At 60.4% G+C, this 26,915-nt stretch overlaps 2 protein-coding genes across 4 annotated transcripts in view; one reads left to right on the top strand and one right to left on the bottom strand.

Annotated features, from left to right (window-relative positions):
* Positions 1-9,106, top strand: part of STIM1 (stromal interaction molecule 1) — a 62,719-nt gene extending 53,613 nt beyond the window's left edge. The window contains exons 7-13 of one of the 3 annotated variants that reach the window (XM_032219156.1): positions 1,280-1,457; positions 2,862-3,029; positions 4,292-4,392; positions 5,169-5,407; positions 6,022-6,102; positions 7,472-7,541; positions 8,539-9,106. In XM_032219156.1, coding sequence (XP_032075047.1) covers positions 1,280-1,457; positions 2,862-3,029; positions 4,292-4,392; positions 5,169-5,407; positions 6,022-6,102; positions 7,472-7,541; positions 8,539-9,016 — 1,315 coding nt within the window. In that variant the 3' untranslated portion in view covers positions 9,017-9,106. Of the gene's footprint in view, positions 1-1,279; positions 1,458-2,861; positions 3,030-4,291; positions 4,393-5,168; positions 5,408-6,021; positions 6,473-7,471; positions 7,542-8,538 lie in introns of those variants that run through there. The other 2 variants (XM_032219157.1, XM_032219158.1) reach the window with 2 other exon arrangements.
* Positions 9,107-10,774: 1,668 nt separating this feature from the next.
* On the bottom strand, positions 10,775-26,756 carry LOC116510204 (sodium-dependent proline transporter-like). Its single transcript, XM_032219675.1, has 15 exons — positions 26,721-26,756; positions 21,228-21,447; positions 18,783-18,914; positions 18,297-18,451; positions 18,078-18,130; positions 17,167-17,305; positions 16,874-17,008; positions 15,916-16,019; positions 15,533-15,657; positions 15,139-15,251; positions 14,222-14,356; positions 13,168-13,267; positions 11,835-11,953; positions 11,547-11,720; positions 10,775-10,927 (listed from the first exon to the last, which is right to left on the bottom strand). Exons 1-15 carry the CDS (start codon positions 26,754-26,756, stop codon positions 10,775-10,777), a joined length of 1,893 nt encoding a protein of 630 aa, XP_032075566.1.
* Between the last annotated feature and the right edge of the window lie 159 nt (positions 26,757-26,915).

The raw sequence follows: 26,915 nt of genomic DNA, 5'->3' as shown, positions 1-26,915 counted from the left end.
ACCCCCAGCCCGTTTTTCATTTTGGCTGTGCTTCCTCCATCCCGTCCCCAGGAGATGCCACCAGAAGAGGGGAGGAAAAGGGTTTTTTTAGACGCTCCCTGAGCTTGGTGGATTTCTTGCAGACGTTTATCCTGGGAGTTGAAGCCCCCACAGTTGCTCACTCCCAACCCAAGACCGTCTCCTTGGGCCGATGGCACCTGCGGCCTTCCACCTGGCGAGAGAGAGGCCGCCTGGGAGCCACTAGGGTTGCAAGGCCGCGGTGGGGCTGACCTGGTGGGCTCATCCTGGACCCAGAGAAGCTTCCTGGGGGTCTCTTCGGATTCCCTCTTTGCCCCCCTCTGGTGTCCCTTGGGTGGTCCTGCCTTTGGACGTCTGCACGGGGCTCCTCGAAGCTGGGCAGGGGAGGTCTCCAAGCTCATCCAGCCGCCTTCTGGAGGCCCTGCGTGCTGGTGCCCAAGGGAGCCCCCCAGGGGAACCGCTCCCCTCCCTAATAAGCGCCTGGTTCTTCCTTACAAAGCTCTTCCCAGCAGCTGCTCCCCCCTCAAGGCTTTGAAGAAGAGATTGGGGGGGGGTCTCCTGCTTGAGCAGGGGGCTGGACTAGAAGGCCTCCGAGGTCCCTTCTGGCTCTATCGTTCTCATTGGACCCCCCCGGCAGCCTCGGAGTGAGGGGAGGGTCCCTTTCGGCTCCCTTGCAAGGACCCCGGCATCCCCGCCTGCCCCACATCTCCTCCCAGCTAGAGGTTGGTCCACTCCTGTGAGCTCCTTCTGCCCTGGAACCAAAGGTTTAAGGTGTTAATGGACTTGTATGCCGCCCAATCCCGAAGGACTCCGGGCGGCTCACATAAAAACAATATTAAAAGAATTTAAAAATACAAGATAAAGCGAATTAAAAGAACACAACATGCACTCGATCTTAATGGGGCTGAAGTTCAATCAAGGATCAGCAGCCCCAGGCCTGCCGGAACAGCCAGGTCTTAATAGACTTTCCGAAGGCCGAGAGAGTGGGGAGGGTCCGGATCTCAGGGGGTTCCAGAGGGCCGGGGCAGGTACAGAGAAGGCCCTGCCCTGAGGAGCCGCCAGACAACATTGTGTAGTCGACGGCACCCGGAGAAGGCCCAGTGTGAGATCTTATTGGACGCTGGGAGTGGCAGGAGGTGGTCACGGAGATTCCAGAAGATCCCCAAGAGAGTCCCTCCCAGCCCAGCTTCCTCCTTTGCCCTGGCTCTCCAGACCCTCCCCGGGGTCTCCGCCTTCACACACACCCCTCGCCCCCCACTAGGCTGCAGAAGGCGCAGGAGGAGCATCGCTCGGTGGAGGTGGAGAAGGTCACCCTGGAGAAGCGGCTGCAGGACGAGATCAGCATCGCCAAGCAGGAGGCCCACCGGCTCCGGGAGCTGCGCGAAGGCACCGAGAACGAGCTCAGCAGGCAGAAGTACGCCGAGCAGGAGCTGGAGCAGGTAGGCCTGGGGGGTGGGTGGGTGGGCTACTGGGCTGTTGAGGGGGAGTCTCTCAGCTCGGTTGTTTTCTTGCAGAACGTTTCATGACCTGGTTAGGTGACATCATCAGTGCTGCTGGTGAGAGCATTGAAGGTGTTACCTGGTCAGGTGATGAAACATCAAGAGTCGAGGTGGCGCAGTGGTTAGAGTGCTGTACTGCAGGCCACTTCAGCTGACTGTTATCTGCAGTTCGGCGGTTCTAATCTCACCGGCTCAGGGTTGACTCAACCTTCCATCCTTCCGAGGTGGGTGAAATGAGGACCCAGACTGTGGGGGTGATATATGCTGACTCAATTTGCTAAAAATCTGTAAACCGCTTAGAGAGGCTGAAAAGCCCTATGAAGCGGTATATAACTGCTATTGCTATCTATCTATCTATCTATCTATCTATCTATCTATCTATCTATCATCTATCTATCTATCTATCTATCTATCTATCTATCTATCATCTATCTATCTATCATCTGCCATCCATGTATTCTGTCTGTCTGTCTGTCTCTTTATATAATATCTCTCTCTATCTAATCTCTATCTCTATTTATCTAATCTGTATCCAATATCTATCTATCTATCTATCTATCTATCTATCTATCTATCTATCTATCTATCTATCTATCTATCTATCTCTATATATATCTCTCTATATATATATCTATATGTATATCTATATCTATATATCTATATATCTATATTAAAGAGAGCCGAGGTGGCGCAGTGGTTAAATGCAGCACTGCAGGCTACTTCAGCTGAGTGCTAGTTCTGCAGTTCGGCGGTTCAAATCTCACCGGCTCAGGGTTGACTCAGCCTTCCATCCTTCCGAGGTGGGTGAAATGAGGACCCTGGATTGTTGTTGGGGCGATATGCTGACTCTGTAAACCGCTTAGAGAGGGCTGAAAGCCCTATGAAGTGGTATATAAGTCCAACTGCTATTGCTATCTGCAAGAAAACAACCGATCTGAGAGAGCATCAGGGACCCCCCCCCCCCCCACACACACAGTGCTCTTCCTCCTCCTCCCTGCAACCCCCCCTCCCTCCTAGCACTGATGATGTTCCCTAGCTGGGTCATGAAAGGTCTGGAAGAGAACCAGCCAGCTCAGAGGGCACCAGGGACCCTCGTTTCAACCCTGGGCTGCGGATCTTCCCTTTGCTTGGTCCTTGAACCCCCTCCCTCCGGACTATTGGCCCCGACCCTCCGCTGCCTCTGGGCCTTCCCCCGGGTCAGGAGCCTGAAGCCTCAACGTGGCAGCCGCTGCTCTTCTCCAAATGGTTCCCCTTTATGTGTGTGTGTGTGTGTGTGTGTGCGCGTTCCCTCTCTGCCCTCTGAAGCCCTGCGGGGGCCCTTGTGCTCTCTCCCCCCCCCCCCAGGTGCGCATGGCCCTCCGGAATGCAGAGAAGGAGCTGGAGTCGCACAGCAGCTGGGCGGCCCCCGGGGCCCTGCAGAAGTGGCTGCAGCTGACCCACGAGGTGGAGGTCCAGTACTACAACGTCAAGAAGCACAGCGCGGAGAAGCAGCTGCTCCTGGCCAAGGAGGGGGTGAGTGCCCCGGTGGCCCCCTTGAGGTTCCCCTTTCAACATGCAGCAGGGAGGGGGGTCTCCAAACTGGGAAACAGCCCTCTGATACACGGGGAGCCCCCAGCTGCCAACCACAACCGAGACCAGGATTTCTGTTACTAACCGAGGCGGTCGTTCTCTGAATCCCAGCTGATTTTATAAGTGGTTTTTTTTGCCGTGGGTGTTAAGCGAATCATGCAGTCACTAAGTGAATCCAACTTGCCCGAGTGACTTTGCTTGCTGGAAGCTGCCTGGGAAGGGTGCGATCACACAACCCCAGGATCTTTGCAACGGCTGCATACGTGCCAGGTGCACCCAGACTTTGATCACGTGACTGGGGTGGTGCTGTGTTGGTTATAAGTGCGAGGACCAGGGCTGTCGCAACTTTAAAATGGTCACTAAATGAATGGTTGTAAGTTGAGGACTATCTGCGTAGAGCGTAGGTGGGAGGGGATTCATTCAATAAAATGAAGAGACCCCTCAGCCTGGATATTTTGTGTGAGAGAAAGAGGGCGAAGGCAGCTCCTCCTCACTACTTCCCAGAGTCTCTTGCAGACGCAGGTGGGAGAAGATTCTGTCCGCGGGTGGGAAAAACGAGGGGCTGTGAAGAATCGTTTGGGGTTCAGGGCAGGCAGTGGGGCTTGAACCTCTCCCAGGCTGGAAACTCCATTCCATTAAGGGCTGCATCAGGGTTTGACCTTGGGGGAGATGAGTGGGCGTGGCCAGGGCGGGGTTAAGGCCCTCCCCAGCCCCGTTTTCCCTGGCAGAGGGGCTGCCGGAGGTTGGGAGAACCACATCCCCAAATCCACTCCCGCTGGCAGAGGCCCCCTGGGCCCTCCTTAAGGACTGGCAGGCCTTGAGTTTGACCACCCCCCCTGCTCTCAAGGGATCTCCTGGTGGCTTCCCTTCCTTAGCCAGAACCTTCTCCACTTTACTTTTCCATTTCTTGGCCGACGGGCAGGACCTCTGCAGGGGCTGGGAGCAGCTCTCCCACTGGGGGGTCAATGCGGAGGGGGTAGAGCCCCGAGCAGCTCCCCATTGCCACGTGATTGGGGGGGGCTCTGTCTCTGCTGGAATCTGCAGCTGACATGGGGGGGGGGTGTTAAAGCAAGGATTTAGCACCTTCCCAGCAGGTGAAGCTGCCGCCAGCCGGTTGAAGGTGGGGAGGGGGCTGTGGGGGAGGGTCTTGCTGCACCTCCTGAGTGCTGAGTCCGCCCCCCCTTCTCACCCCCCACCCCCCCCAGGCGGAGAAAATCAAGAAGAAGCGCAACACGCTCTTTGGCACCTTCCACGTGGCCCACAGCTCCTCCCTGGACGACGTGGACCACAAGATTCTGACGGCCAAGTGAGTCTCTGCCTCCCCTCCCCCCTCCCGCTGCCCCCTCCCAGCAGCCTTCACAGCGGGGGGGGGCTACTCTGTCCAGCAGGGGAGTCCAGGGAGAGCCCCCCTCCCCCGTTCTCCATTCAGACTTTGAGCCACAAGGCAGCAGCCGTGCTGGGGAGGGGGAGGGGGGCCTCCTGGTGGGGAGGGTGTTGTCCCCCCCCCTATTTCAGCTGGGCCGCTTGAGGCTGCACAGAGGGGCCCCTCCGGGACGGGCGGTCCTTGACTTGCGACTGCAGTTGGGACCAATATTTCCGTTGCTAAGCAGGGCGATCAGTCAGTCAGCCGTGCCTGGTTTTACGTAGTTGACATAAGCAAATCATTGCCATTGTTAAGTGAATGAGGCGGTCATTAAGTGAGTCCGGCTTCCACCCATTGACTCTGCCTGCCGGAGGCAGCTGGGAAGGCTGCAGGGGGCGCCCAAGGGACCCCAGGAGGCGGCAACTGTCCCAGAGACAGGTAGTGTCCTCGATTTACGACCACAGCTGGGCCCGAAAGTTCTGGTACTAAGCGAGAGAGTTGTTAAGTGAGTTTTCCTCCTTTTTATGACCATGCAACCGTTACAAATACGGGTCAGTTGCCACGTGGGATACTGCAACGGTTGTAAGTGTGAGGACCGACCCAAAGTCCCGTTGCAACTTGGAAGCAATGGAGGAGGAGCCTGGGGGGAGGGAGGGGGAGGGTTTTTCTGGGTCCTTGTCTTGCCCCCCCTGACCTCCCCTCCCCTCCCCCCACCACAGGCAGGCGCTGAGCGAGGTGACGGCCGCCTTGCGGGAACGGCTGCACCGCTGGCAGCAGATCGAGGTGCTGTGCGGCTTCCAGATCGTCAGCAACCCCGGGATCCCCACGCTGGTCTCGGCCCTCAACATCGACCCCACCTGGATGGGGGGGCCCCCGCGCCCCAACCCCTCCCACTTCATCATGACGGACGACCTGGACGATCTGGACGAGGAGATGGTCTCCCCCGCCTCCATGCAGTGTAGGACCCCCCCTCCCCTCCCCCTGACCCCCCCCCCCCCGGGGACCTCACAGGCGGTCCTCCACTCGCAGCCACGGTTGAGCCCAGAACCTCTAAGTGAGACCCTCCCGAAGCTGAGTATGACCCACTTTATGGCCGTTTGCTAAGTGAATACTTTGTTAAGCTGGTCACACGGTCGTTAAGTGGATCCGGCTTCCCCCATCGACTTCCCTCATCAGAAGGTCGCAAAAGGGGATCACACGACCCACCCCCCTCCAGGGACCCTGCAGCCGTCATAAATATGAGTCGGTTGCCAAGCAGCTAGAATTCACGTGGCCGTGAGGAAGGCTGCAACGGTCGTAAGTGTGAAAAACGACCATGAGTCGCTTTTCTTAGTGATGTTGGGACTTCAAACAGACCCTAATTGAACGGCCGTAAGCCGAGGACTAACTTACTCTGAGGAAAGCAGTGCTCAACCCCAGCAGTGCCTCTGAGCGCCTGCAGAGTGCTTTTCTCAGGAGCCCCTTCAGGTGGGCAGCTGGGCAGGGAGGGGAGGGGGGTCTCCCCTGGGGGGGTGGGGGAGGGAGGGGCCCCGGAGGCCGATGCCAATGACGCTTTCTCTCTCCTGACGCCAGACGTGGCCTCGCTCTTGGGGCACCCGTGGAGTGAGCGCTCCGGCCCCCCCTCAGAGGACCAGGCCTTCTGGAAGCCCCCCGGTGGGAGCCTTCTTCTCTTGGACCCGCTTCCACCCACCAGACTAAACGCCTCCGGCCAGGGCAAACCCCCCACCCCCCACCGTCTGGGCGGTTCCCCTTTCTGGCACAGCCACTAACCCTCACCGCCCCCCCCCTCTGCTGCCTTTCTCTGCTCACCCCCTCCGGAGGGCAGTGCCCGTCGGGAGGCAGAAGCGCTGCGGGACAGAAGGGATACAGAGGGAGCTTTCTCTGGGAGGGGTGGGATGGGGGGGGCAGCCTTCTTCCTCTGGCTTCTTTGGCCAGGGTGGGGCCAGGGAGAGAAAGTCCCCCCCCCCACAGCCCTCCTGGGTTCCTTGCCTTGGTTCCACCACAAAACCGCGGAGGACAAAATCGCGCTCGACGAAAGCGCGCATTTGACGTCATCACAGCGCGACGAAAACATCGCGCTGTGATCGAAAAATGTAAAAATAAAGCGAAAACCTTACCCTAACCCCCCCAAACCTAACCCTTAACCTAACCCTAAACCTAACCCCAAACCTAACCCTTACCTTTATGTGAATCGGCTTGCTTTAATTTAATTTTTATTTCAATTTTTAATTTTTTTCGTCGCCCTGTGATGACGTCAAATGCGCGCTTTCGTCGAGCGCGATTTTGTCCTCCGCGGTTTTGACGGGTCACGCCTTGCCTTCAGAGCAGGCCTCTCTGCCCCTTAAGGCTTCCAGACTTCAACTCCCAGAATGCCCCACTCGGGGGTCCCCAGGCCCGCTGGCAGAAGCAGGTTCTCCGTGCCGTGTGGGAGGGGGCAGGATGGGGGCCGGTCTTAAAATCTCTGCAGGGAAGGAGCCCCCACGGAGAAGGCCCTTCTTCTCAGTCCCACCAGATGGGCCCCCTTCAAGAGACCCTCCTGGCCAGCACAATGTCCCCTCTCCAGGAAGGGGGGCAGGAGGGCTCCCCCGAGACAGGCGCTGGGAGGGGCGCTCTGAAGGGGGGAGGGCTGGGGCTGCTTCCTGCTTCTTCGCTTCCTCCCGTCTTTTCCGCACCGGGTAAACCCCCGTGTTCCTTTTGCACATGCCCCCTTGGGCAAAACCAGCAGCCTGGGCACCTCCCTGGGCACCGTGGGGCTGGGGCCAGCGGGTGGGGGGCAGCCGCACTGTCTTGTGTGCTTCGGCCAGACTGGAGAAAAACTCACCTCCTCCTTCCCCTTGGCTGGTTGCGTCACAGGGAGAGGGAGGAGAGAGAGGGAGGGGCTAGGGGGAAAGCAGGATGCCCCCCCCCAGCCTCGCCCTCCCTCCAGGCAAGGCAGGGATGGAGGGAGGCGTCCCCTGGATGGGCACCGTCCGGTGCAGCCTCTTTCTCCCTAACCGGCCCTTTTTCCCTCCTCTCCCGCCAGCTCCCACCTTCCCGAGCAGGATCGTTCGCCAGCGCCTGGTGGACCCCCAGCATTCCTTGGGATCGCAGAGGTTGGTAGAGAGTCACCAGCAGGCCTCCTGCCAGGGGGAGTCGGGACCGCTGGTGCATTACCTGCCTGGCAGGGTGACTCTGCGCCGAATGCCCAGCCTCAGTGGCGGCAGCAGCCTCGACGTCTCAGCAGCTCCGCCGTTCTCCTCCTCCTCCTCCTCCTCCTCGGCCGGCCACGGAGCGCCCTCTGCTCCCACCTGCCACGGGATGCCCATCCTCTACCACCACAGCTCCTCCTCCTACATCCTGCAGATGGATGCCCCGGCCAACCTGCCCCCTCCCGACGTCACCTCGGGGACACACGGCCAGACGGAGAGCTCGGGGTACCGTCCTGTCCGCTCGGACTCGGCACGTGCTCCTCGCCTAACCCTGCCGGCAGACGCTGCACGCGGTGTGGTGTGGTGCCTGCTGTGACTTCCCGCCAAGCCCACTAACTGCACCGACAGCTGGGGTGGAGGGTGCCTGCGTGTGCTGTGCCCAGCGGGCTGCGGACGGCTGGTGTCCCCGGTTGACGTCTCTGCTGTGTTTGGCCACTCGCCTGGGGGGGCTGCCTGGAAGGACAGCATTTATATGCCTCCCCCCCCAGCGCTCTCTGTCTGGGAGTGAGAGCCTTCCAGAGCGTCTGCAGCAGCCCCTCCATCAAGGGGGGGAGGTCCCCAGGGGGACGCAAAGGGCTGCCGCGTTCTCTGCCATCCGTCTGCAGGCAGATGCACTCCCCGCCCCCTTTGGAAGAGGCAAAGGCCCCTCCCATCCAGAGACCCCTCCCCCAGGACTGCCCTGGTGGGATTCCGATTCCACCCGGGTGGGAGAAAGGGAGCCAGCCCTCTCCTTGTGGGTGGGGGCTGCCTTTGAGGGGGCCTGGAGGAAAACTGCTTCAGTCCGTGAAGGAATTGGGGAGGGGGCATTGGAAGGCGGCTGCTTTTGTGTGCCACTCAGTGCGGGTTGGGGCGTGGGTTCGAGTCCTTCCAGGCTCATGTCTTCTCCCCTCCCCCTCTCCAGGGATTTGGCCCGCTCAGACTCGGACTCCTCCATCCCGCACCTGAGCGAGCTCCCGCGGGCGGCCCTTTCCATGCCCAAGCTGCGCCCCGCCCTGCTGAGCAAAGCGGCAGAGGAGCAGTCCTCCCAGACGGAGCCCCCGGAGTCGGAGAGCCCGCTGACGATGACGAAGGTGCCCCGGGCCAACCACCACGGGGGGCTGGAGAAGGCGGCCAGCCTGGGGGAGCTGGGGTCGGTGGGGGCCCGTTCGGGGGACTCCTCTCGGTCACACAGCCCCAGCTCCACCGAGCCCGACACCCCCTCGCCATCTGCCAACGGCCGCACCGGCCTCTCCCTCCTCTCCGGCAAGGCCAACAGCCGCATCCCGCACCTGGCGGCCAAGAAGGGCGAGGAGGACAGCGGCTCCACCGGCGAGGAGACGGACTCAGGCGCCGGCAAGAAGAAATTCCCGCTGAAGATCTTCAAGAAGCCCCGGAAGTAGCCGGAGGAGACGGAAGGACCGCCCGTGGCTGCCCTTCGCCGGAACGCCTGGGGGGCACAGAGACCCTCTCGCCTGGGGGGCCTCCTGGGGCCAGAGGGCCCTGCTTGGCTGCGCATGGCTTGTACCCGCTGCCCCCCTTCTGCCGCTGCTGCCCTCCGTGTGGCCGGAGCAGGGCAACCCCCCACAGGCCCCCCTGGACCGCGGCCTTCCCTCGGGAGCGGAACCAAAGCTGCGGGGCCCCTGGGGCCGCTCGGGGCAGCCGAGGAGAGGATGGCAACGTCTGGGGCTCCCGGCTGCATCCTGGACCGGCCCGAGGCGGAGCCCCCCGGGAGCCCCCCTCTCCCTCTGGGTCTCAGGGCAAGGAGGAAGGCAGGAGGGGGGGCAGCTCCCTGGGCCGGAACGGCTGCTTTCCCTAAAACTGTTTTGAATCCAATAAAGCATGTAGCCTATTTTACTAAGGCTGGCCGCGTGGTCTCCTTCTGGGACGGCAGAAGCGCTGTTGCCCCCCCCCCTCCCCCCGGGTCAGCCTGGATCCCCTACGAGGAGAAGGCCTTTCCTTTCTCTGAAGGGCCCCGGATGTTTTCCTAGGCCAGGCTCCTGCCTCCTCAGCCGGCGGAACTCTCCGCCACTCGCCGGGAGAATGTTCCACGCCAAAGACCCCCTGGGGAGGCAACACGCAGCGGCTCCTGCCCTTCCCATGCAGGCAACGGGGTTTATTTGTCTGGTTTCCAGAAGGGCCTCTAAAAACGCTCGGACTTTGAGTTTGGGGTTCTCCCCATCGGCCTTTACAAAGGGGGGGTGCTCTACCATGCCCCCCCCCATGGCTGGGGAGGAGGGAGGGCACACGGGGCAAGAGCGTGTGGCGTCTTCGTGCAGCCGGGGTGGAGGCACAGGGAGTAAGGAGAGCAGTCAGAAAAACACCGGGGGGCGGGGTTATGTCCATCGGGGGGGGGGTATGTCCATCGGGGGGGGTCACTCCAAAGTGCCCGTTGTCCGTGGAGATTCCCGTCCTCCGTCCTTCTGCAACTCGGCTGTGGGCAGCAGGCAGATGTGGCCGCTGTGTCTTACCTGAGAGAGAGTGGCAGCGCAGAAGGCTGAGTCGGCCCAGGTGGGAAGGAGGCCCCAGAGGAGCCGAATGGGGGGAGAGCGCAGTCCTCGACTTACGGCAAAGTTTCAACAGCACTGAAAAAAAGGGACTTATGGCCGCTTAGGGCAGACGCAGCCTCCTCCACTGTCACCTGATCAGAATTTGGGCAATGTCTGTATTTATGAGGCACTTGAGGGGGTCTCGTGATCCCCTTTTGCAGCCTTCTAACAAGCAAAGTCGACGAGGAAGCTGGATTCACTTAACGTCCGGCTTACTAACTCTTGTGATTCACTTAACAATTGATCAGTAAAGGTTGTAAACAGGTCGTAAAAAACTCACATCTGCCTTGCTTAGCAGTAGCTTCTTTGGCCTCCATTGTGGTTGTAAGTCGAGGACTTCCCATCCCCCTGGGGGGTGGGCGAGGGGGGGGGGTGCCACGGGGCAGCAAAGCGCCAGGGGAGACCGGCCTCTGATTTGGCAGAAAGGCCTCTGGAGCCAGGAGTCGCGGTCTGAGTGGGGAATGGAGCGGTGGGGGCTGCTTGGGGGCGGAGGGCATGGGCCCCCCAGCAGCGTCTCTCCTGCAGCCGGCCTTTGACCGCAAAGAAGTGGCTGGTGGGGTCCAAGCCGTAAGGGGACTGGCACAGGTGCCTCCTCCTGCGTTGGCCGCAGCATCAGGCCTCGCTGTGATCCGGCAGCTGCCAGCCTCCCGTGAAGTCGCTATCTGTCAAGTTGACGGTGTAGGGAACGTCGATGACCTGGGGGGGCAGCTCCCGGCAGCTGGCCGAACGCCAGGAACTCAGGGGACGGATGGCTTTCCTGAAGCGCTGCGAAGAGACAACGGGGGGCTTTGGACACGGCTCCAACTGCCGGGAAAAGCCCCAGGGAGAGGCAAGAGGGCCTGGGGCTCCCCAAGGGCTGCCCCACACAGCCCGGACAGCGTGTCCGCTTCCTGGAAGCTTGATCCATTTTATGACCGACCTTCTCCCCCCTCCGGCCCAAGGTCCCCAGAGGGGGTGTCGGCAACGCTACACTGAGGGGCTCTTGCCGTCCCCCGGATGCCGCCCTGAGGACCAAAGAGAATTCTGCCTGCAGGGGGGGATTCAGCTGCTCACCCCAGACCGAAGCACCCGGAAAAGACACAAGCCTGCCACTTTGAAGGCAGTCTGTGGGGAGCAGAGAATGTGGACCTCCTCTTAACAGCCCTGCAAGGTAGGCCTGCATTGCAGAGGATGTGGGCTGCTGAGGCCACAAGAGCAACGGTGACGCGCGCCAGCAGGGTCCCGAAAGCTCCTTTTGCAGCAAGGCTTCCTCTTGGGGTCCTCGGCTGCGGCACAGGATGGGCACACCCGGAGCCCTGCCCTACTCGGCTCCTCCCCTGCCCCGCGGGTGAGATGGGAGGTCTTCCCTTCCCGCCACCCACCGGGCTCTCCTTCCCCGACTCACGGCAGCCAGCGTCCCGGACTCCTTGAATAGGGCGATGCCGGCCCAGAGCGGAATCTGAATGCAGCTCAGCAGCCCCATGCAGACGCCCAGCGCCTGGCCCCAGGGCGGGAACCGGTAGGCTCCGTACTGCAGGCTGGTGCTCGAGAGGTCCAGGAAGGTGTAGAAGAGGATGAACTGTGAAGGGAGCAGAGCGGAGAAGGATGGGCGGAGGGCGGGGGGGCCTCCCCATGGCTCTTCCCCACAAGAGCTGCGGGGGCAGGGAAGCCGCAGAGCCCCCGCCTGGCCTACCAGCAACGTCGCCGGGGTGACGATGACCCAGCAGGTCCTGAAGTAGGGCACCAGGCGGCTGCACCAGGGCGGGCACTGACGGATCATGTCGACGATGTCCTGGCAAAACTGGTTCACCCCTGCAGGACGAGAAGCGGTTGGCGCACACGGCTGTGGGGATGAAGCGCCTGGAAGAGGAAGCGAAGGGCGCCTTCCGTGCTTCCTGAAACCAGGCTGGGTCCGTCCAGGGGAATTTAGGAAGCAGCCTAGCAGACGCTCGAGCAGACTTTCCCAACTCTGGCAACTTCAACTCCCAGAATTCCCCAGCCAGGGATTCTGGGAGTTGAAGTCCACACACGTTAAAAGATGCCAAGGTTTAGAAATACTGGCGCAGGTGATCCTCCTTCCAACTTTATCATTCGTGGCCGGCTGGGGAATTCTGGGAGTTTGAGGCCCACAGATTGGATGCAAATTTCAGGGGTGAAATCCAGCAGGTTCTGGAGAACCGGTAGTGGAAATTTTGAGTAGTTTGGAGAACCGGCAAATGCCACCCCTGGTTGGCCCCCGAGAGTGGGGAGGGAAGGGGGATTTCCCCCCTGCCACGTCCACCGAGCCACGCCCATTAAACCTGGTAGTAAAACCATTTGAATTCCACCACTGATGGGAAGGTTGGGAAACCTGGCCTTAAAGGGGTGGTGCTTTGCATTTTAGTTAAAAGTGGGGGGGGGGGGGAGAGAAAGGACAAACCCCTCCCTTGCAGCACTGATGATATTACCCAGCTGGGTAATGAAATGTCTGCAACCTAGCTTAGAGCAGTGTTTCTCAACCTTGGCGACTTGAAGATGTCTGGACTTCAACTGGGAGTTGAAGTCCAGACATCTTCCCGTTGACAAGGTTGAGAAACACTGTCCTAGACACTTCCCCATCTTCAAGTTGACAAGGTTGAGAAACACTGCACTAGAGGTTCATTCGCTGGCTGGGGAATTCTGGGAGTTGAAGTCCGGACATCTTCAAGTGGCCAAGGTTGAGAAACACTGCCTTAGAGAGCACCACTGATCCCATAGTCCTCCTCCTCCTCCTCCACTCTTCCAGCACTGATGCTCTTCCCTAGTTGGGTCACGAAACGTCTCCAAGAGAACCACCCAGCTCAGGGAGCCCCCAGGGCCCCCCACTTCAACCAGGCTTGATGGGGTGAATGGAGGAAGGGCAGCCTGAGCCGACCAAGGCCCAGGAACAAACCACTTCTGCTATGGACGGCTACGGCGCCCCCCTGCCAGGCAGCCCCACAGGAGGAGACCCTCCCTAGGAAGCCCCTGCCTGCCTGGCACAGCCCGCTCTCCCCGCAGGGGCTCACCGTAGAAGAAGGCAACCCCAAGGCACATGAAGAGAGCCACGATGATGAGGCCGAAGCTGGTGCTGTAGGCGTCGATGAGGGTGAACCAGAAGATGCCACCCTGCAAGAGGAAAGACGCAAACGCCTGGCACCAAACTGGGCAGAACCGGCCTGGGCCTCCTCTCCTGGGGGCGTCTCCCCAATTCAGAGGCCGGACTTCCGCCTGAGCAGGTTCGCAGGGGTCCCCAAAGCCTCCCCTCCTGGGATCCCCGCAGAGCACAGGAGGCTTCCCAAAGGACCCATCAGCCGCCTGACCAGAACTACGTAACCCCTAATGCTGTGCTCGGTCAGTACAAGACCGGTTGCAAGACGGAGCATCCAAATCTGGCGTCTCCATTGAGGGAACAAACCCCGTCCGTTCGGGGGGCTCTGGCCAATGGCGGCTTGAGGTGGTCGCCCGGTTTAGGCCACCCGCCAAGGGAGAAACCGGGATCCCACAAGGGAGCGAACCCCCAACCCTCTTTCAGCGCCTCCGTGGCAGGGACAGACGAGGCATCTTGGATTACGGTACGGGTAGTCCTTGACTTCTGACCATAATTGAGCCCAGAGCTTCTGTTGCTAAGTGAGACGGTTGTTCGGTTCGTATTGCCCCGTTTTATGACCTTTCTTGCCACAGTCGTTAAGTGAATTACTGCAGTGGTTAAGCCCGTCACCCGGTCGTTCAGGGAATCCGGCTTCCCCCATCGACTTTGCCGGTCAGAAGGTCGCAAAAAGGGATCGCGTGACCCGGGGGCAATGACCGTCATAAATACGAGTCCATTGGCAAGCGCCTAAAATTTTGATCAGGTGGCTTTGGCGATGCAACGGTCGTTAAGTGTGAAAAAGGGTCCTGTTGTCACCTTTTAAGCTGCCGCCCTGACTTCGAACGGTCACTAAATGAACTGTTGTAAGCCGAGGACTAGCTGTAATAAGTCAGAGGGTCTTCCCCACCCAACACAGGAAGTCACGATGGGATGATGAGAACGGGGGAAAGACGGGGGGGGGCTTAGACAGACAGACGGACAGACGCTCTCACCTGGGTGATGAGGAGGAGGCCCAGCAGGTAGAAGGCCAGGCAGAGGCCCCCCAGGAACAGGAGTTTGGGCTGCCAGCTGCGCAGGGACGGGAACTCGTCCATCACTGCCCGGGTGATGCCCTCCATGTTCCCAAACTGGCAGGCAGGCAGGAGAGCATGAGTGGCTTGGAAGGCGAAGCGCAGCCCCCCCGTCCCCAAGTCCTGAGGCCCCCCACCCCCCTCCCCGGGGGACGGTCAGCCCGCTCTGAGCCCCTGGAGGGAGCAGAAGGAGGGGCCGATGGGAAGGCCGGAGGAGAAGGAAGCAGCCCCTCCGGGTTCCACCCAAAACGGGGGGGGGGGATGACTTTGGGGTCTCAGTTATTTAAGCTGGCTTCTCCCACAGGACAGCTTCCCCGTGGCCGACCCTGAAAGAGGTCCCTCGGTTGCAAGAATGGAAGGGAGTGAAAAAGGAAAGAATGGGAGGGAGGGAGGGAGAGAGAGAAAAAGGAAAGAGAAAAAAAGACAGAAAGGGAAGGAAAGAAGGAAGGAAAAAGGGAAGGAAGGAAGGAAAAAGGGAAGGAAGGAAGGAAAGAGGGAAGGAAGGAAGGAAGGAAGGAAGGAAAGAGGGAAGGAAGGAAGGAAAGAAGGAAGGAAGGAAGGAAAAAGGGAAGGAAGGAAGGAAGGAAGGAAGGAAGGAAAGAGGGAAGGAAGGAAGGAAGGAAGGAAACCAAGAAGCTCCATTGCCTTAATAACCACCCCAGAGGGCCAGATGTTTTCTTCAGGACCCTTCCCCAGATGTGCTCAGTGGGAACTGCAACAGGCCTGAAGGGACCAGTTGGGTCCGGTTGCGGCAGAAGCTGCTGCTGCTCTTGGTGGGGGGCTCCTACCTCCCCCCTCCCTTGCAAAAAAGCCCCCCCCCCCGGTCAGCGGGGACTCACCAGCGTGTCCACCCCCAGGGTGAGGAGCATGAGGAAGAAGAGGATGGACCAGAAGGAGGAGCAGGGCAGCAGGGCCAGGGCCTCCGGGTAGGCCACGAAAGCCAGGCCGGGTCCTGAGGAAAGAGCCAGGGGTCACTCAAAGCCCCCCACCCACCCACCCTTCCCCCGTCTGCCTTGGCCAAACTGAGCAGGCAGGCAGGCAAAAGGGAGCCGGAAGACGGAGAGGAGGTGTGAAGGGGGGGCTGTGGGGCTCTCCTCCGCCCAGCCCCCCTTCTCCCCCTCCACAGGGAGCCCACCTGGGGGGGGGAAGGGAAGGGCCCCAAGGCATCCCTGGGGGTCTCAGAGCCTCCGAGAGCCCACCCGGCCAAAGGGGCTCCCCCCGCAGGCCCCCTACCTGAGTCGGCCACCCTGTCGACCGAGACCTTCTCGCGCCAGGCCATGTGCCCCAGGACGGAGAAAATGGCGAAGCCGGCGAAGAAGCTGGTGCAGCAATTCCCGATGCCAATCACCAGCGTGTCCCTGGGGGCAGAGGGGAGGGGGGCATTCGTGGGGCTGGACAAGGAGGCGGCCAGGCGCCCTCTGGGCTGCATTGGGTTCCTTTGGGGGGCCCCACAGCTGCGTCCCTCCTGCCCCCCAGAGGTTTTCCACCGCAGAAAGTGGGGGTGGAGACCCCCCCCCCAAAGCCCCTCCTTTTCCCCCGGGGGGGCTGACCTGGACGCAGCCTGGTTTCAGCCAAGGAGCCGGCGGGGGGGGGAGGGGGCCCTCCAGAGGCCTCACCTGATGACGTTGTTGTCAAACCTGTTGTAGGAAGCCATGGAGAGGAGCCCCCCGAAGCCGATGCCCAGCGAGTAGAAGATCTGCGAGGCTGCGTCACTCCACACCTTCTCCAGGGAGGGGGAGAGAGAGGTTCTGGGGCCGCCTTCTCCCCCGGGGGGCCCCCACCTCCTCATCTGGCAGCCCCGTTTCCCAGCCCCGGGCCCCCAGAAGCCTCCCCACAAGGTGTAAGGCCCAGGGGTTGCCAGCAGAAAGGCCTCGTTCTGGCCCCCGGAACGTCTGAGCTCAGCTACGCAAAGACCCTCCCCAGGAACTGAGGGGCCCCCGGGGCCCTCCGAGCTTCCTGGGTTTCTTGCAGGCGTTTCATGGCCCAACTAGGGAACATCATCAGTGCCAGGAGGGAGGGGGGGTTGCACAGAGGAGGAGGGGGGAGGACTATGTGGGGTCCCTGGCGCTCGGAGCTCGGCTGATCTTCTTGGAAGCATTTCATGACCCAACTAGGGAACGTCATCAGTGCTAATGACGACAGTGGTGTTGATGCCGTTCCCTAGTTGGGTCGTGAAATGTTTGCAAGAAGATCAGCCGAGCTCAGAGAGCACCAAGGACGTTAACCCTGAGCCACAAATACTCTCTTTTGAACCACGGTTAGACCAAGAGAGGCTTTGGGGGTCTCGGGTGTTTGTCCCACCAGGCCTGGTTAAGAGACCGTGGCTTAGCTAAGGTGGAAATCCACCCTGGAGGGGGCTTCCTCCCCGTCTGGCCCCCCTCCCCATTAGCCTCCCCAGGAGGGGGACGGAGGCAGGACCCCCTGCCCACCCTTTCAGTTGCGGCTGAGGCCCCCCCATCCCGCCTCCTAAGACCCCAGGCCTTCCCCTTGCAAGAAACCATCTTATCGGTTGGGTTCTCCCCCAACCACACACACAGACACGGCTGGGGAGGGGGCTGCTGCCCGGGGTCCCACCTGGGCGCTCTGCAGGCGGCTCCAGTCTGCGGAGAGGTAGAACCGGACGCCCTCGATGGAGCCCTCCAGCGTGGCTCCCCGGATGATCAGGACCACGATGACCACGTAGGGGAAGGTGGCGGTGAAGTAGACAATCTGGGCAGGGAGACAGCCGGGCGGCTGAGAGGGAGAAGCACCCCGGCTGGGTCCCCCACCCCCAGGGAAGGCCAAGGAGGGGCTCCCCACGCTGCCCCCGGGGAATGGGCCCCGTGGCCCAGAGCACCCCAACATCCCCCCATCCCAGGCGCACTCACCTTGCCCGAGGTGCGGATGCCCTTCAGGGTGCAGAGGAAGATGAGTGCCCAGGCCAGCAGCAGGCACAGCGCCAGGGGCTCCCTCACGGGGCCGGGGTCCCCCAGGCCGGAGCTGTGCACCACGCCCAGCACCCGCTGGCTGAAGCAGAAGAGGGGGAGGGGGCAGCTGATGGGCAGGAAGGAGCCCCTCCTCCCTGGGACCCTCCCCCGCCCATCGGGAAGTCCTCGACTTACACCGGTTGATTTAGCGACCGCTTGAAGTTGCCGTGAAAACCTCTGACTGTTTTTTACGCCTGCACATCAAAGTTCAGACGTTTTGCAACTGACTCGTGTTTATGACGGTCGCGGAGTCCCCGGGGTCACCTGATCCCCTTTCGTGACCAGCAAAGCCGAAGGGGGGGAAGGAGTCCGATTCACTGAACACTCAATTTGTCATGAATTTAGAAACCCCCGTGATTCACTTAGCAACTGTGGCCAGAAAGGCCATAAAATGGGACACAATTCAGTTATCGGCAATAGACGCTTCGGACTCCGTTATAGTTGTAAGTCGAGGACTGCCTGCAGCTCTCCCCCTGCCCTTACAATGTGGGCTCCCCACCCCCACAGCCCCCTCCCCCTGGCAGGAACCAGGAAACGGGAGGGGTTTTGCTAGGGAGGCCCAGCCTGTCCCTTGAGGGGGGGGGAATGGAGGGGAGGGTCAGTTCCACCTCCCTCCATATTGGCCGCTTTCTTGGCTGACAAAGCAGCCACACAGCGTCCGTGTCCGTCCGTCCGTCCGTCTGTGTGTCCCATGATCTGGTGCTGGCAGGTTGGAGAAGCCCCAGTGCCTCCTTCCCCAGGCTGACCCCCACCCCCATGGGAGAGAGCCTACCTGCCCCAGGTGTGTCTCCCTCCCAACCACCCAGACTCACTTCCAGAAGACCTCGCTGGCACTGACTGGGCGGCTGCTGCCCCCCGTCCCGTTCTGAAAGGCAAGAAGAGACCCTCGTGGGGGGGGGGCAACACAGGCCCAGCCCCCTCCCTTCCCCCCCCCCCCCGATCCTCCGAGCGGCTACTCCGCTCCGTTTGGCCAGAGAGGCCGCCCTGCCCCCCCCCCCGCCTGCCCTCCCTCCCTCCCTCCCAGCCGGTACCTGGGCCTGGCAGAGGGGCCGGTTGTGTGGGGCCTGGCAGGACCAGGGCAGGGGGCTCTGGAAGGACATGCTCAGGTAGTAGAAGGTCCAGGCGATGATGACGTTGTAGTAGAGGGAGACCAGCGAGGAGACCACCAGCATCCCCACCCCGATCCCTGCACAGGGAGGGGAGGGCGTCAACCAGCTCCCTTCCCCCCTCCCCTTCTCCCATTGGAGGACCCTTCTCTCCAGCCCCAGCAGAAGGGCCCCCCCAGCCCCCCCCCAAAAGCAGCCCAAGGGCCCCTGAGCTCCGCCACAGGCAGGAGAGAGAAGCAGAGTTTGGGGGGCGTCCCAGTACCCCTCCCAGCACAGGCTCCTCCCCAGGGCAGGAGGAGAAGGGACCCTAAAGGGAGCCCTTGGGGCCCTTTCCTCTCCAGGCTCCGTCTGCCCCCCCACCCCCTCACAGGATGCCCCAGGTGGCCTGAGGGGGCTCCTGGCCCTGCTTACCTTTCAAGAGGGGGCAGCACCTCCAGACACTGATGGGCCCCGTGGCCCCATATTGCCCAAGGCTGAGCTCCATCAGGAAGAGGGGCAGCCCCGTGAAGACCAGCATGAGGGTGTAGGGAATCAGGAAGACCCCTAGGAAGAGAGCGCAGCACAGGGGGGTGGGGCTGAATAGGCAACACCAGCAATCCTGCTTCCCCCCCCCCTTCTAGCCCTGATGATGTTACCTGCCTGGGTCATGAAACGTCTGCAACAATCTAGCTCAGGGAGCACCAAGGACCCCCCTCCTGCCCCCTAGAGCAGTGTTTCTCAACCTTGGCCACTTGAAGATGTCCGGACGTCAACTCCCAGAATCCCCCAGCCAGCATTCGCTGGCTGGGGAATTCTGGGAGTTGACGTCCGGACATCTTCAAGTGGCCAAGGTTGAGAAACACTGTCCTAGACACTTCCCCATCTTCAAGTTGCCAAGGTTGAGAAACACTGCCCTAGAGACCCCTGCTCCCTCTGGCCTGGAGGATGGACTCCCGCTCCCTTCAGGAGCTTCCTGGGGGCAGAAGGGGCCCTTCCGGTGCTGGTGGCCACGAGGGCTTGAGGAAAGCAGCTGGGGGGGGGGGATCAAAACCCAGGTTCCCAGAGGGAGGACCTGCCAACCCACCAGGACCAAGATGGCGTCACCGTGACTCTCTTGGCCCAACCCCAACCTGGAGGATGGAATCCCTTCCCTGGTTTCCCATCATTTCACGGGGATGGGGGGGGGTCCACGATTTGGCTGAAGAGGCCCTCTAGCAGGACCTGGCCGGGTGGGGGGGGGAGGATAATGATACAGACATAAAGGTGTGAAATGAAGCCACATTTCCGAGTACACAGTTTGTGCCATCCCTCAACACAATTTGTTGCCAGAGCCCAGCCCAGAAACAGGAAGTTAGGAACAAAAGACTTTTGAAGGACTTGGTGGAGCAGAGGTGGGATTCAAATTTGTTTCCTACTGGTTCTGTGGGCGGGGCGGGGCTTTGTGGGTGGGGCTTTGTGGGCGGGGCTTTGTGGGCGTGGCAGGGGAAGGATACTGCAAAATCCCCATTCCCTCCCCACTCTGGGGCCAGCCGGAAGTGGTATTTGCTGGTTCTCCAAACCATTCAAAATTTCCACTACTGGTTCTCCAGAACCGGTCAGAACGTGCTGAATCCCACCTCTGGTCTTGGCAACTTGGAAGGCTTGTGGACTTCAACTCCCAGGATTCCTAGCTGGGTGGGGAATTCTGGGAGTTGAAGTCCACAAGTCTTAAGTTTGGACCCCCCTGCCTTAAGGAGAAAGGCGGCCAACCACCACCCCAAACTTCTGAAGAACCAGAAATCTCCCTCCACGAGGGTCCTTGGTGCCCTCTGAGCCGGGCGGTTTCCTTGAACATGTTTCATTGCTAGGTGGCATCACCAGCGCTAGTCCTAGAAGTGATGACATTCCCTAGTTGGGTCATGAAACGTCTGCCAGAAAACCACCCAGCTCAGAGAGCATCAAGGACCCCAAAACTCAACCCTGTTTGCCAATATTCTCCCTTGTTGGCTTCTCTTCAGGAAAGAGTTTGGCTGTTGGGAAGGGAAGGAAGGAGAGGAGGAGGTTGTTGGCTCACAGACCTGCTCGGGGCCTGCAGGGGCCACAAGAGAGGCAGGAGCAGAACAACCAGCACCACCATCGAAGCTCCAGGCAAAACGCCGCTAATTGGAGCTGCAGCCTCTCCGGAGGGAACGGAAGGGAGGCCAGAAGCTCTGCAGGACCACCGAAGGGAAATGGAACCCTCTACATCAGTGTTTCTGAACCTTGGCAACTTGAAGATGTCCGAATGCGAATGCTGGCTGGGGAATTCTGGGAGTTGAAGTCCGGACATCTTCAAGTTGCCAAGGTTCAGAAACACTGTCCTAGACACTTCCCCATCTTCAAGTTGCCAAGGTTGAGAAACACTGTCCTAGACACTTCCCCATCTTCAAGTTGCCAAGGTTGAGAAACACTGTCCTAGACACTTCCCCATCTTCAAGTTGCCAAGGTTGAGAAACACTGCTCTACATCCCTGTTCATTCAGAGGAAAAAGATAACGTCAACCTGCTCGCTTGGCAAATTCAGAGCAGCCGGCAAAGAAATGAAAAAGTGGGAGGGTTTCCCCCCAAAGGCGCTTTTTCCCCCCCAAGAGGCAACTGGATTTTCTGGTTTTGAAGATGTTTCGCTTCTAATTCCCGAAGCTTCTTCAGCTCAGAGCTTCAAAGAAAATCCAGAAAGTCCAGTTGCCTCTTGGAAAAAGCCCCTCGGGGGCAACCAGGACCCGCATGATGGAGGAGGAGGAGGAGGAGGAGGATGATTTTAACGCACAATGAGAGAGAGGGACGGAAGAGGGATGGTGGCCGTTTGGGCCCCTGCTAAGGCCACCAAGGAAGGAGGGGAGCAGGAGAGACGTCCACTCACCGCCTCCGTTGCGATAGCAGAGATATGGGAAGCGCCAGACGTTCCCCAGCCCCACGCAGTATCCCAGGCAGGAGAGCAGGAACTCGTACTTCCCTCCCCACGTCTCCCGCGGCTGGGGGGGCTCGGAGGCCGCTGTGGCATCCACCACCAGGAAAGAGGGCTGCGTCTGGGGCAGGACGCTGGCCTCCAGGCCAGCCCCGTTCAGCTGGGCGACTCTGCCCTGCGGCCGAAGGAGAGAGAGAGAGGACAGCGGGCGTCAGGCACACAAGGGCCCTTGGCTGGCTGGGGAATTCTGGGAGTTAGAATCCAGGCATCTTCCAGTGGGGAAAGCCTGGTTTAGGGGAGGGGGAGATGAGTTGGAGAGACCCCTGGGGATCTCCTGAGCCGGGCGTTCAGGAGGGGCTGCTGACCCTTGCCGCCTCCTTTGGGCTGAGGGGGAGGGACCGGCCCAAGGTCACCCGGCTGGCTTGGAGCGAAGGAGGAACTACAACCAGGCTAGAGAAATTCTGAGCAGCGGTGGCCCAGTGGTTAGAGTGCAGTCCTGCAGGCTCCTTCTGCTGCCTGCAATTTGGCAGATCGAATCCCACCAGGCTCCAGGTTGACTCAGCCTTCCCTCCTTCCGCGGTGGGTCAAATGAGGACCCAGATCGTCGGGGGGGGGGGGAGAGGCTCAGAGAGGGCTGGAGAGCCATGTGAAGCGGCATATAAGCCTAAGGGGCGTTGCTGGTGCTGGTGCCTCCCCCACTGCACCAATCTGGCTGAGGGTTTGGTGTCTCCCAAAACGGAAGGAGCCGGCCAGGCCCCCCCCCCCCAACTCTGGAGGCCCTGCAGGCGAGGCTTCCTTTGGAGCTTCCCTGCCCTGCCTGGCTCAGGTTGGCCAGCCTGGCCTCCTCCCTGCCTGACCTGCTGGGCCTGCCTGACCAGCGGGAGAGAGGAAGGCTCCAGGGGATCCTCCTGCAATCCCTGCACAGCTAGTCCTCAACTTCCAACCGCAGAGCCGAGGTGGCGCAGTGGTTAAATGCAGCACTGCAGGCTACTTCAGCTGACTGCAGTTCTGCAGTTCGGCTGTTCAAATCTCACCGGCTCAAGGTTGACTCAGCCTTCCATCCTTCCGAGGTGGGTAAAATGAGGACCCGGATTGTTGTTGGGGGCGATATGCTGACTCTGTAAACCGCTTAGAGAGGGCTGGAAGCCCTATGAAGCGGTATATAAGTCTAACTGCTATTGCTATTGCTACGGAGCCCAACGTTCCTGTGGCTGAAGTTTTGGGCAGCGGAAGACAGGATTGGAAGGAGGGAGGCGGTTGTTAAAAGCCAGCTTTGTCCCATTTTACGACCTTCCTTGCCAAAGTTGTTAAGCGAATCACTGCAGTTATTAAGTTAGCAACTGGCTTCCTCCACTGACTTTGCCTGCAGAATCATGTGACCCTGGGATACAGCGACGGCCGTCATAAATATGAGTCAGTTGCCAAGTGTCTCCATTTTGATCATGTGACCCTGGAGAGGCTGCAATGGTCATAAGGGTGAGAAACGGCCACAAGTCACTTTTTTTCAGGGCTGCTGTACCTGAATGAATGGCTGTAAGCCGAGGACCACTTGGAGACGTGTGAATTGGAAGCACGACCCCTTGTGGCCATCAAGAGGAAAAAAACCCGCCTCTAAACCAGTGTTTCTCAACCTTGGTGACTTTAAGTCCTGTGGACTTCAACTCCCAGAATTGAAGTCCACAGGACTTAAAGTCACCAAGGTTGAGAAACACTGCTCTAAACTCCTAGGGCTGGAAGGGGCCTGGGAGGTCCTCTAGTCCAACCCCCTGCCACTTTCCACCCGGTCTTCCCTGAAGACCTCCAAGGACGCGGCTCCTTCCTTCCTTCCTTCCTTCCTTCCTTCCTTCCTTCCTTCCTTCCTTCCTTCCTTCCTTCCTTCCACGGCTGCTTCCTCCGAAGGGCCAGCTGGGCATTTGCCAGCTTCCTCCAGGCAGAGGCCGCCAGATGAGGCAGAAGCGGCCGGAGGCCAAACACGGACAAAAATCGCAGGTGGGGTAAAGTCCAGCAGTCCTCGACTTATGGCCAGAGTTGGGAACAGCATTTCCATTGGTAAACGAGCCCGCCGTTAAGGGAGACGTGCTTTATTTTATGACACTTTTTGGACACGGTTGTTAAGCGAATCCGATTCCCCCCCCCATTGATTTTGCTTGTTGGGAAGGTCGTCAACAGGTGTCATGTGCCCCCCCTGCCCCCCCCCCCCGGACACTGCAGCCGTCTTAAATTCACACCAGTTGCCAAACACTCGGATTTTGATCGCGTGGCCGTGGGGAAGCTGCGACGGTCATAAGGTTGAGGACCAGTTGTAAGTCCCTTTGTAATCTTGAACGGTCGCTAGATGAATGTTGTAAGTTGAGGACTACCTGTCCGGAGAACTCCAAAAACTCTGGCTCTCCTTTCTCTGGGGCTCCCCTCCTGCGCCTCTCTCAGCCCCACAGCACGGGAACCCCCCCCCCACAGGGCTGCCCATCGGGGGCGCCTCAGAAGGGGCTTTGGGGGGCAGAGAGGGTTCCCCAAAGATATCGGGGTGGAGCACGTTTGGCAATGGACTCGCATTTATGACGGTTTCAGCGTCCTGAGGGGTCACATGATCCCTTTTTGTGACCTTCTGACAAGCAAAGTCAGTGGGGCAGGCGGATTCACTTAACAACGGGGTTACTAATTTAACAAATGCAATGATTCACTTAGCAGCTGTGGCAGGAAAGGTTGCAGAAGGGGGCAAAACTCACTTAACAACTCTCTTGCTTAGCAATTTTGGCCTCAACTGCGGTCGTAAGTTGAGGAGGTGTTTTAAAAGCTAGAAGATCCTCCCGAGAGGATTTTCACCGGGATGGTTTTGAATGCGGCTCTTGCAAGACCAGCCGAGGCCGGGATAAAGCACTAGGTCCCAACACCCCCCTATCCCCCCTTGCTCCTGCGGATCCCACTGGCCCAAACTGCCCCCCCCCCGGGATCCCGTTCCTTGGCTGTGGCTCCCAGTTTTGCTCTGGGGTCCCTCTCTGCCGAAGGGCTCTGGACCTCCGTTTCCTTAACAGGGAAAAAGCGAAAAAACGAAGCCCTGGAGGGAAATGCAGGGATTGTGACAGGGGGGGGGGGCACGTGAAGAGGAATGGGGGGGGGTCCACGTGAAGAGGAATTGGCTTGGGCCACACATATAAAATAGACAACATAGTAAATGTACATCAATCACATAATAATGTTAGATCTTTGCAAACTTCTGGGCCGCATTAGGTAGAGCCGTCCAGGGCTGCAAAGGCGCTCTGCCCCCAGGGGGGGACACGCCTGCCTGGTGACCTTGGGAAGGTCATTGGCCTGAGCCCTCCCAAGCGGGAGACCCGGTTCTGGACACCTGATGAAAAACAGCCCTTTCTGCTCTTTTTTAAAAGCTCCGGAATGACGGGATAAGAGTTGGAAGGGACCTTGGAGGTCCTCTAGTCCAACCCGCTGCCTAAGAAAGGAGCTGGGCAGTGCAGGGAGCGATTCCTGCAGTTGGACACCCCAGTTTGAGTTTGGGGGCCAATCCAGGTTGGGGAGAGGGAGGGAATCGCTTTCCCCTTCTCCCTTTTCCCAGCGGGGCCCCTCGGAGCAACCTGCTCAGCGGGCTTCCATTCCCACAACCGCTGAGGGTCCCCTTGAAGTCCCGGGATCCACCTGCCCACCGGCTCCTCCTAACCACAACCCCACCGGGCGACTCCCCTCCCAGCAGCGTTGGGCCCAGCCCGGCTCTTCTCTGCCAAGCGCCCGACTGGGAGCCCGTCCCACCTCCGGGCAGGCAGGGGGCTGCGCTGCCCCTCCGCGGCTGGGCCAAAGGATGCCGATCCCCGGGGAGAGGGAAGGGATCCGGCCCTCCCAGCAACCAACATTGCAGGAGGAAGGGCTGAGCCGCCGGGCTGCCCCCACAACCGCCCTGCTGGGTAGGCTCAGGGCGGGCTGAGCCGGAGCGGCCCCCGCCCCACCCCCCTCCCTCGGGACTCACCGGGCTGGCAGCGGCAGGAGCTACCGGAGGCTCCATCAGGCACCGCCGACTCGCTCCAGTTCCGGCAGTTCAGCCAGCCAGCCAGGCGGGCGAGGCGGAGCCAGGTAGGCCGGCCGGCAACGCACCTGGCCGCACCCGCCGCTCACCTGGCCCGCCCCGCCCGGCTCTGCCCGCCCCGCCCGCCCCAGCCGGGCTCGAAAGCCCCGCGCGCCCCTCGCCTCTCCCGTGTGGAGGTTGCCAGACACGCGCGGGATCCTCCGGTGCGTGGACGGGCTGGGGGGCTTCATCCCCGGAGGCTTTTAAGAAGAAACGGAGCAGCCCCTGATGTGGAATAGTTGAGGTTCTCCTGCTTGAGCAGGGGCTGGACTAGAAGACCTCCAAGGTCCCTTCCAGCTCTCTTCGGTTCACTTTGGGGCTGGAGGAGCGGCTTCCCCGGGGCCAGCAGGGACAAAGCCCGAGCGGGGAGCGCCGCTCTGGATCCGGGCGAGGGAGAGGACCACCCGGGGGCTTTCGAAGAACCGCTGTCCGCTCAGAGCAAGAGAGCCGCTGCGGGGGCGCGGAGGGCGCAGGGTGTCCCAGCGCCGCTTGGTCCGCAAGGGATCTTTGCTGGCCTGGAAGGGGCTTCTGCAGTCGGGGAAGAGGCCCACTGCGGAGGCTGCGAGGGGACGCCAAGCCCGGGCGTGGAATTGGGGAGAGGAGGACGTGGCCAAGGCCGAAAAGGAGCTTCAGACATTAATCGCTTAACTCCAACGCCCGCCCAGGAGCTCATCCAGGAGCCACCAAGGAGAAAACATGACTGGGCAAGTCACTTGTACTTGAACCCCCATCCTTTCCAGCACTGCTGCTATTACCTAGTTGGGTCATGAAACGCCTGCAAGAAAACAGCCAACTGCCCCAAGGACCCCACAGTCGTTCTCCTCCTCCTCCTCCTCCTCTGCCAATCCCTTCCGGCACTGATCATAGAGGGAAACAGCCAAGCTCAGAGAGCATCAGGGACCCCCATGTCAGTGGCCCCCATTTCTGGTCTGGAGGGACTCTGCTCATGAGGCCCACGCCTGCCTTTCAAGCCCTGCCCTGCCCTGCCTGTGGGGCTGACCCTGACAGCCACCCAGAGTGCAGCCATCAGGCCAGGGATGGCCTGGCTCCTTGTGCCAACAGCTGCCTTGGCTCCCAAGAGGCTCCAGGAGTGATTGAAGGTGCTGGCTGCTCCTTTCAAGCCCTGGGTGGCCCAGGACGGGGTTCCTGGAGGGGCCACTTCTTCCAAGGATGACTGGCCGCCCCAGAAGCTCCCCCAGAGGGGCCTTCCCAGACTCCTTCCCCAGAGTCTCCTCACCTGGGGGACTCCTGGGGGGTCTCTTGCTTGAGCAGGGGGTGGACTAGAAGACCTCCAGAGTCCCTTCCAGCCCCCTGCTGATTGATACTGGAGCCCTCCCTCTGGAGGGATCCCCCCCCACCCGACTACAGCCCCCTCCCACTGTCTGCTCTGGGTCGCTGCCCTGGTAGGTGTTCATGGTCCTCGGGTGGGCTTCTTCTGTTTCCGCGTTGCTGGGTGTTATGCGGGTCCCCCTGTTTGACCTGGTCTGGAGCCCCTGCCTGCCACGGAGTGAGTAGGAGGGCAGTTGTGGGCTGGGCAGCCCGAGGGATCCTGAAGGGAGCCCTTCGCATCCTGA

The sequence above is a fragment of the Thamnophis elegans genome, chromosome 6 (assembly GCF_009769535.1).
Source record: "Thamnophis elegans isolate rThaEle1 chromosome 6, rThaEle1.pri, whole genome shotgun sequence".
NCBI classification, from domain to species: Eukaryota; Metazoa; Chordata; class Lepidosauria; order Squamata; family Colubridae; genus Thamnophis; species Thamnophis elegans.
Note: the sequence above shows the minus strand (reverse complement) of the source record. Positions and strands in the feature narration are given on the sequence as shown.